General features: G+C 36.0%; 1 protein-coding gene across 2 annotated transcripts; it reads right to left on the bottom strand.

The window, feature by feature from the left end:
• Nucleotides 1-1,279: 1,279 nt before the first annotated feature.
• On the bottom strand, nucleotides 1,280-9,521 carry LOC116255157 (protein TONNEAU 1a-like). Of its 2 annotated transcripts, none has more exons than XM_031630923.2 (8): nucleotides 9,247-9,521; nucleotides 8,076-8,208; nucleotides 5,013-5,101; nucleotides 4,327-4,440; nucleotides 2,689-2,822; nucleotides 2,577-2,605; nucleotides 2,329-2,485; nucleotides 1,280-1,685 (listed from the first exon to the last, which is right to left on the bottom strand). In XM_031630923.2, exons 1-8 carry the CDS (start codon nucleotides 9,331-9,333, stop codon nucleotides 1,628-1,630), a joined length of 801 nt encoding a protein of 266 aa, XP_031486783.1. In that variant the 5' UTR covers nucleotides 9,334-9,521; the 3' UTR covers nucleotides 1,280-1,627. The 2 variants fall into 2 exon arrangements, with proteins under 2 accessions (XP_031486783.1, XP_031486784.1); XM_031630924.2 differs by having other exon boundaries at nucleotides 2,577-2,602.
• Nucleotides 9,522-10,534: the final 1,013 nt, after the last annotated feature.

Genomic DNA, 10,534 nt, shown 5'->3' with positions numbered 1-10,534 from the left:
TGCAATGCATGCGCGTTCCTGTGCACTTCATCTACAAGTGAGGAACCTGGCTCTGGCTGTCAATGAAAGAAAATTAATATAAATCACTTAAGGATTATACCCAAGTGACAAAGAAGTTCGCCAAAGATCGCTGAGCAAAGATGGATACGGCGGGATAACGATTCTCACAGAATGGAGAAACATATCCTTTCACAACTCTATTTGCAAAAGAATAAGAGATAATGCATGTTACCTTCTTTCTCAAATTACTTCATAAAAGTGGAAAACTAATTCTCACTATCTCAGTACATCTGAGAGGGAGACTATTTGCGTCCAGCATCAAAACAAGAGACAAGACCACTCATTTTGTATAATCTAATCTTGTGCACATCATTCTAAGAGTGATTCAGTAAGAAAAATATAGTACGACAACCACTTTTTAGGTTCAAATGCATTTCACAAACCGGTCAAATAATTAGAAGCTCCTCTAGTAAAAAGATTAAATTTTTCCATAGATCTTCTGCAAAACCATGTTTTGTACTGAAGTCAGTTGTCATAAATGGATCAACGAGCTGACATTAAGCTCGAAACATGTAGGTGTACATTTTTAGTCTGGTTTTCTTGCCTAACGTAGGCGGGGTCAAGTTGTTCCAGAATAACTTTCTAACATCAAGAAAAAAAAAAACAGGAAGCTTACATTGAATATGAACAAAAATCAAATAACTCCAAATTTGTCTTAAAGGGCATTTAGTTTTTTGACAGTAACACAAGCTTAACTAAGTGACAACTTAGGGTAAACCAAAAAAATGTTTTGCTTTTTATTAATAGTGCAAAAGCTCAGATGACTTTCAACAATATGAAAACTGTAACATGATTTTTAATTGCCGCCAATTATTTAAATGTGCTTCTGAAAAATCCCCCTTTTTTTAATGTTAAAGGGAAAAAGAAAGTCCATTCCAGACTAATCAATGGAACTTAAAACCCTACAGGTCCATCCGTGTCAAAAGGTACACAAAGCATTAGCTTTACGCGCAGAGTAATATGCATGATAATCTGAGACACCATTGGTCTGGCAGCCATCACCAATCCTTCTGGCTCTCTACACTGCACCCATGGCGTCTTCACGTGGTGTTTAAATCTATACACATGACAAAGCAGAGTGGGACACCACCTGTCCCTTTGCATTCAGCCATCCTCATCCCTATAATGCTCGGTCTTCATATAATAAACAAAAACCGCCTCCGCTCGTTCCTGAAAGAAGTACCTCCAAACGCAAAATGCAGAAAAAAACCAACGCCAATATGCAAAATGCAGAAGGCAGTAAATAATCACTCTTTTGTTGATTCAGAAATGCCACATTTACATGAAAATGACATCCGCAAACACCTAGCTAACGACTATCAACAGTAAGCGTGATACATGTACTTCATCCCAATCAGATTTTCTAGGTCCAATTACAAAGCCCGAAGCATGAACTGACAAAATCTAGTTAGTTAGAGGGAAGAGAAGACTACAAAATGAGGGAAAGAGAACTGTTTCCTTGCGTGAAATACAACATGATAAAGAAGACACGTCACAGATTTGTGCATCAAAAGAAGAAAAGGCCAAAACGCGTCGAGGAAATCAAACATACGGTAAGTAACAACCATCAGAGGTGGTCTCGATCTGGGTGAACATCATCCTCGGAGATTCCATCCCCAGCATGCCTGCAATGAGATCAATTAGCCCTAACTCAGAACTACACAAGGCTCATTAAGCAAGGATTGTCAAAGGCACCGGATTCACATAAAGGTAACAGAGTATATAGTTGTTTGATAGACAAAAGAAATTGAAACGGTTGCATTAGACTCAAAATTCAATACAATGTGAATTGCCAACCTTTCTCAGAGAAGCAGAATGATGGTGTCAAAGAAAATGTCAATGATAGTTTCTAAAAGAAACAGCTGAGCAATACAAAAATTTAAAGCTCAAATGATGAAAACCAGACAGGCAATACAATATTAGCTACATGGATGCCTCAACAGAAAAAGGGACTTCATATGAAAAGAAAGCCCAAAGACTAGCCAGCATTCAGTGGTCCTTTGCTAGCCCACCTCTTTAAAAACATGTCATAAGCATAAAATGGACATTATAGAGAAAGAATATGAATGCACAGGGGCCCAGCCACCGGCCCAACTTTGACATTTATGAATCTGATTAGAACTTGACCCAGATCTAGCCCTTTTCATTAGGAATGTAAATAGAGAGAACACTTCTATCATTTACTTGCAACAAAGCAATCAGTACATACAGAGCAGCATTTAGCCAAAACAAGCAGGAAAAAATGAAGTTTCGAAGCTTGATTCCTACCTCCATGACGATGTCAAATTCCGTGCTTTTCTGTCAAGTTGGATATTTTCTAAAGCATTTGAAGCTCGGAGAACTTCCTCTGACAGCTCATCATTGTCATATCTCCAACCATAATCATCTTTTCTATAACCAGCAACAGAAGAGCTCGGTCTCCTATCTGAAAGATCCAGAAACTCTAGAAACATGAGAAGAGTAAAAAAAATGTCAAACTGTTCAGTAAATTGGCAAAAGGATTTATTCTAACTTACCAGACGGTTGTGAGACAGGAATATGCCTGCTGATGCAATTTAAGTAAAAAATTAGAACAGTGAAGATACAAAAGAAGGTATCAAGGCATTTTGATTGCAAGGGGAATAATACCTTCCCAATGGAGGCAAACCACCAGCAATGGATGAAGAAACAGGTCTTCTCATGGTCCTTGATTCAATGGCAGTAAGTGCCTCTGCTTCTGAGACAGGTATTTTTCTAACAGTTCCCCGTCCTTGGGAGGATACCTGTTGAACAGCCCACAGTTTAAAGGTAAAATAGATAACTCATGAACAAGAAAGATCGTGGATAAAGCATATGCTGACAATAGCAGTAGATTCAGATGATGTCCTATGTATTTCAGCAACCATCTTTTCATGGAAGAGGCTTTTTTACACATAACATGTTAGAAAGAACAGAGAAAATCTAATCAACTCTCAGAAGGATGACTTTGCTGCTACACTTGAAGAATTGCCAACAGTATCTATCGACCATACCTGTTTTATTAATGTGCAACCTACCACCACGTCCACCATTAATTCCACTGATTTTTGAGCTCAAGTCTATCATGGAATGGAACATCTTTTCTCTACAAGCAGGCATTTTGCATGTGGAGAATGGTGACACTGGCTAACATTACTCCACACTATCAATTTTTTCTCTAGAATGCATTTGGAAACGACCCGTTTGCCTAGAGAAAAGATATTAAGTGGCCTCTCGCTAGACAAAATCTCAACTCAAGAGAATCTGAAATGGTGGACAATGCACCTAGCAAGCACGAGGCGAAGCACTTAATCCAGCCAATGTGGATTTGTTTGGAAATCTTATGCCTGTCCCAACCAGTAACAAATTGGTTGACCAGGCATCCAGTTTAACTGAGAGAAAGTGCTGAATAAGAAACTGATTCTTGGCCATTCAATACTTTACAAACAGCTTTGGCACCATATCTGAAGATCGTTTAATGACAGTTTGGTGCTTTATGGATTACAAGGAACTATGTATTGCAGCAAAATCCAACATGTGAATTAAATCCTCTCATCCAAAAGGACTGACTAGTGTCCCAACTGAAGATATACCAGGCCAGTAAATCAAGCCTAGATCATGTTCACTACCTAGTACCACCGGTTGATAATCAGAGACAAAGATCTCATTATCTGGCTTAGCAAAAAAGTCCATTATTTTCTCCTTTGAGCAAAACAGTTATCTTAGAAAATTGAAATATTCTACTTGGAACAGTATCCAGGGCTACTTGAGAAATGAATTAGACATTTGAGAATAGCCTGCTTTGGTACTGGGTCACAGGGATTCGGCTGAAAGTATGAGATGATACAACCATTTTCTTAAGTCCTAAATAAGATTTCAAATATAAGGGGCTTTGGAAGAAGTGTCAAATGGAATGTCCCTGACATGCTGGAACAAGGCAATTCTAGTTGTATGAGAAAAGATTACAGACAGAACAGCCAATTTGGCACCATCAACTACACATTTGTAACCACACTTTCAAGAAGGCTTTTGACAAGAGCCTCATGATCCACTATCAAAAGAATACCCTTTTGTGGAACTTGAAATCATTTCCTATGTACATAATTACAGGAGTACGACTGAGCAATTAATTACATTATATAGGTACAGATAAGCAACAACTATTACACAAATATTTCTGCTCAGAAAACCATACTTTTCCTGTACCCTTGATTCACAACAGCAATACCATGAAAGAGCATATTAAGCTGGGGAAAGAAGGTGCAAAACCTCATGCTTCAAAAACCCTTCAAGTACATCCAGTAGCAAAGGACCACTTTCTCCACCTTTTGAATCAATGTTACCAAATTTGTCCCTTAGCTCAGCCTTCCAGAAATCCTTTGGCTGAAAATGAAGCAGCAATAAGGAAATATGAAAGACACAATGGAAAGCAATAATTTTTCAGGAATTTCTTGGCCAGGGAAAATATCTGGGAGATTTTAAAAATCAATTTTACCTCAAAAAAGTATCAGTGCTTATGAATGCTTGAAATGGTTTTAAAGATTTTGCCATAATAAAAATCAGTAAGATATTATACTGCTTAGTAGCATAGGTAAGACCAATGAGGAATGGTGCCATGTCATTTAGGAGGAAGGGTTAATGTTTAAAAGGAATGCTAAACTCTTCCTTCCAAATACAATTTAACCGTTCCCCAGACTGAATGTATTCAACAATGCATTAAAATTTGAAATTTCAATTTACAAATAAATTAATTTATCACATACATGACATCCAAAAAACAAGAACCAAAAAGAGGCTTAAATTTTAATATCTTGTCAAAAAACCAGGAAGAAAAGTCGGCAAATTTATCATGAGAAATTCAAAATAAACAAGGTTTTTTATGGTAACACAAAGTGAAGGATGACATGTAAGAACTTGCGTCAACTCTTGCAAGCAAAGAAATTTTATTCACTCACCAAATTACATTCTGGCAAATAAACTTTTAAAGTATGATTTAGTTGAGCCCATTCCAAGTATTCACAAATCAATGCAGTTAACAGCCTTCCTGCATATCATAAATAAAATCCACTTAGCAGACTTGTTAAGGAAAGCAAATACCAGACCCTCAACTCATAGTGGAACAGAAAGTAGGAAAGTATAATACAGCAGGATACTGAAAACTTCGGAGCAAAAATATGTACCGAAGCATATCGTAGCCAAAGTAATCCATATCAAATTTGACAAGCTTTTAAAAAGAAATACTAAATACACATGGAGAAAATGCTGCCAGGACATATAATTTTCACCAATCACCTGCAGCAACCACATCTGGATTATTTGTTTTCATTGGTCTATCTTATACTTTTATGAAACCTCTCCTTCCATATTCTTATATTTCTTACATACACGAGTCCCAAGTTCTTTACCAAACCATCTACTTCTCCAACTTTAGTTCTCAAATTAGTGAATGGGAATATTTACTTTAATCTCGAATGAAAGAAGGGACCACACTGACAAGAAACCATCATGAGAATGGTTACAAAATAGAGACATAGAAGATAGAGAATCTTCAGTAGAAAAGCATGGAAGTTGATATGCTCTATGCAACAGTTTTCAAGTCCGTGGCAACCTAATGACAGAATGCCTTTCCTCGTCCTATTCAATTTTAGTCATGCCTCAATCAGGACCTTTCAGGTATGAGCAACATGTTTTCTTTCTGCCCTTTAAATATCCTCCTTGCTCGCACTCTGTGTGTAAACCACCATGCCATGAATGTCTAATCCAAAAAAGATTCACAATCTCATACCATTTCTTTATATGTTGCTCAAGCAGATAACATGGTATGGAAAAGTGAATGTGAACCCACTTACCAGAGGTCCAATCAGGGGAAGATATCTTTCAGGAAAACTGAGGGCTCAGTCCCAAAGGAAGTGCCATAATGATCAAAGAGAATATTATAGCCCAAGAGTACAAGCTAATCATGATTTTATTTCAAAAACATATTAGGAGATGTATCTGCCAAAAGCTAAGAAAAACAAACATGAACTTATCATCAAATCTCTCATGGGTTCTTAGGTGTTCATTGAGAAAATATTGATAGGTGTGACAACTGTCATGTACTTGTGCTTGACCAACTCATGTTCACAATAAAAAATATTACCCCTCCACAAATTTAAAAAACAAAAAGGAGCAGGCCCTCTACAAAATACATTTGATTTCTTAATGAATTGCAAACAAACATTTCCAATTTTCCAAAGAAAAATGCTATAACAGTCACTCCCAAGCATCAATATCCATCGTGTCTAGAATACTAGAAGTTTAGAATTGCAGAATTCAAAAACGAAAAATCATAGATTTAGTATGAAAATAATTCATATCCTCACCTGTATTTATGAAGAGCTACAAAAAATATCAATGACACAGTCCTCACTCAGTAAATACTGATTAAACTTCACTGTCCAGAAATCTGGCCATCAGCTATTTCCACAGTTTTTTGGTTGCTTTCACAAATTCAGACATACAAATGGATTTGGAATGTCCAGAAACATAAAGAACACGGAAATCCAAAGCATGGATCAGATTTTACAAGAGTTCAAAAATCAATTGCATTTGTTTTTTGGCTACAAAATCCCATTTAGATCTCACTAATCACAGTTTCTTTTCAATTCATAGTATATATAAAGACTAACTAAGAACCATATGACCCACTTGAATAATGGTTCACAAAGTGCCAGGTTTAAATTCTAAAGTTGCGTTTTCAAAGCCAAAATTATTAGTTGTTGTCAACCTTTTTTGGAAAAGAAACATTTACATGTGACACTTTGAGCACCAATGTTATCAATGTCATGTATCAACCCATATTGGGCCCTCACAACAGCAATGTAAGTAACCAATAGAAGGGTCTTTAAGTATCAGCCCACGTGGGGCCTATTTGGGTTATAATCATATTAGTTTGTAACTTTGTATGGCTGATTCAACTCCGTATTGTTTGATGCCCAAACCCAAATAAAGTCATGAAGAAAAAAATTGAAAACTAATTTTAAATTCTAAAGCAATTTAAAATGGTTGATAAAGCCAGATATGAGCCGTGCATATTGGCTCAGACAAGTTTTCTGAGACAGCACAAAAACTAATACTAACCTAAGTTGTCATTTGTCAAAACCAAAAGTCAGAAACAGATTGTTCAAGAGCCTAAAAAGACTAATCAGGATTAATCAATCTGACAAGGCCCAAGTCATTGAATATAAAGAAATAAATACATATATCCATATGAAACTAAATACAGAAAACACATATATCTATACAAAGAATATGTATATATTTGTAGGTTCGGAATTAACCAGCTGTCTGATTACTATGCAACTAATTAACTAACCTAACCAATTAGTTGCTAGCATCAAATGCAAGTCAAAACATAACCGACTCAACCTACTAGTCAGCTGCCTAGTCAAGATTTTGAACAAATAAGATACTAAAAGTACTTTTCTGAACCATCAATGAAGTTAATTGGATGGCCCATGATCAATCGACATGAACTTATGTTTACTCAAACCACATATTTTGTAAACTCTATCTCTCTCTATATTATATATATATATATATATATATATATATATATATATATATATATTTATTTATTTATATATATGTGTGTGCATATATATATATATATGACAATTTGATGCTGTCGTCTACCTACTGTGGTCGGATGGATAAACTTCAAAAATAGATTGACACTTAGCAATGGTTTGTGGTGCGATGATGGTTTATGGTGGCTCTATCAACAATTTATGGTTTTTTAATGACAAAATTTTAAATTTTAGCCATCCGACACATGACAGCATTGACTTTTCCTACACACACACACACACCTATTATATATCATTCAAAGAAGCATAATATTAGTTAAATTTTAGAATGATCCTCATGTTGCCAACTTTATTGAATCAGAAACCTAATTTAAAAAAAAAATCATAATGTCATACTAAATTAAACTAGAAATAATAAAATACGCTAACAACATTAAACAAGAAAATAACCTGATGCTGATGCATGTAGCTGCTTAGCTCGATCATTGCAACTGCCAAGCAAGGCAGGTGGTCCACCGTCTTCACTTTCAACCGCTCGATCCTCTTCTTCTATGGCCTCAAATACACTTGCTCTAAGCTCAGCCTAGAGAAGAGGTTAGGCCCAAGAAAAATTTTAATTACAATCAACCTTCAGAATTTAAAAAAGTGAAAAAGTGAACAATGGACAAAAATGCACCCAATACAGTAAATTAATTTGAAAATTGGATTTAAAATCCTACGAAAGTTATTGAAACGAGATCTAACAGGACAAATTGCGTGATTATTTCTTTTTCCCATGCTTGAGAAGAGAGTAAGCTACAAAAAGTTACTAAGCCAAGACACATTAGTTGCAGTCCAAGAGCTAGGAAACGCATATCAATTTTCGCCCAGATGCTTACACAAAAATGTAGACCAGTTTTGTCACATGTAACCATTTTAGGACAAGACTGTTTGTGAATAGAATATTGAGCATCACGACTTCCTGTAGTAACTCTGCTGTACATGCGCCACGTTTCAGGCTGTCTTGGTACAGACAGGAATTGCGTAACAAGATAATCAAATACAAGCATTTACTACCTTTTCTACATGAATGTAAGGTTTCTTCTCAATGCCCTAATTTTCACCATTTTTGCTCTTGCTCCTTTTGGCTTAATATGGTATCACAGAGGTATTCCTGAACTGAAAAGAGCAAAGAAACCTGCCTCAACTTTGACACCAAGATTTATCAATCGCGCTTACCTATCTCCAACTTCCAGAACTTGGATCTAGAACAAGAAAACCTAAAACATGTAAAACAAACATCCAGTTGCAGGTAGACTGAACTCAGTATCCATGCAAATCCACGATTCTCTCGCAGATTCCACATTTCGAATATGTATTCTGTCTGGTTCACTAAGTTCAAGATCAGATCAGCATAATCACTTCTGCGCATATTATGGCTGTAGAACCAACGTAAGTTTGCAAAAGGTCGTTAGCCTTTCCACGAAATAGGCGTCCCATTTCTCAGCTTCATCCAACTCAAATCAATTAAATTACCTTAGCTCAACTCAACTCAATGAAACGCGGCATGATTTTCATTTCAACAATTCTAGGCATGCAAGCAGAAGCCACAGAGAGAAAAAGAAAGAAATTATAGACTAACCCGGATCTTGGCAAGGACGCCCTTCTTCTCGAGGGTGCGAGTGACTAGGGTTTTGAGGTCCATCATTTCCCTGGTGTAGTCGTCCATTGCTGGATCTGCTTCCTTCCCTCCTCAATCTTGAAACCCACCTCCAAAACCCTAATCGCACGGTCAAGCAGGGAGAGGACAGACCTTTCACCGTTCTTCCCCTCCTCTCCCCTTCTCTGCTTGCCCTGCAACCAGTTAACCACCGCTTTCCCTCTCTCCTTGCTTGAGTTAGAAGGGAATGAGAAAGAAGATTTGAAAGGAACAGAAATAAAGTTAAACAGTTTATATTGAACATGTTACCTTATGACCCCTGACTTTGATGAAATTACAAGACACTGCTTCTATTCAAACATTTTTGTTTTACTGCCTGACATTACACCTTTGTGCACCAAACAACTTTTGGGTGGTTGAGGCCAATGATCGATTTGGGTGTTTTTGTTTCACAAAGGAGGCGTGACACGCTTTTATTTTGAGGGTCGCACGGGCTGTAGTTTTATCTCAAAAATAAAAAATAAAAAAAAATTATGTTAATTTTTTAAAAAAATTATTTGTCATATATACAAATTTTAAAATATAATATTTCGGCTTCAGTTAAAATTTAGAAACTTTAATTTGACATCCCTCACGAAAAATTTCTAGCTTTCGCGAAACAAAAGTATTTTGCATTGCAATATTAAGCGACTTTGTGTTGTCTTTTGCCAATGCAAATCATTCCTTGAACCAGATGGTCCAGTTTTTCTTTTTCTTTTTTTTTTAGTTTAACAAATTTTGTGTTCCGAATTGCTTTCTGTATATATTTGTCTATTATCTTTTATTTTTAAATCATTTTATTCTGATCAACAATTGATTTAGCTAAATCAATGCATTGGTTGATTCCCCAACTCAGCTGCTTTGCTTGTTGATCAATTTTTACAGCACTACTTTCTCTAAGTTGGGAGATAAGGATATTCTTGAAGTGTTTTTTGATTGTTTTGCAATTTTCCTTTTTTTTTTTTTATGCATGTGAGCATGTTATCCTTCATGCCTAAAAAGAAGCACATTATATATTATGGCCTTAACATGTTAATGGGACAATGTGTTATGGGTTGAAAATGATCCAAATATATTTTTATTGAGCAGGGGAAAACAAAAAAAAAAATCCTATAAAATTACCAAAACACCCTTCTTTGAAAGGTTGGAACATTCCTTCCCATGTTAGTACATAACATAGAAATCGTCAGGACTCTGTATTAGAGAATAGAGACAATTAAATTGTCTTTGA

Source organism: Nymphaea colorata, chromosome 5 (genome assembly GCF_008831285.2).
Source record: "Nymphaea colorata isolate Beijing-Zhang1983 chromosome 5, ASM883128v2, whole genome shotgun sequence".
Classification (NCBI taxonomy): domain Eukaryota; kingdom Viridiplantae; phylum Streptophyta; class Magnoliopsida; order Nymphaeales; family Nymphaeaceae; genus Nymphaea; species Nymphaea colorata.
This window is presented reverse-complemented; position numbering and strand designations above follow the sequence as displayed.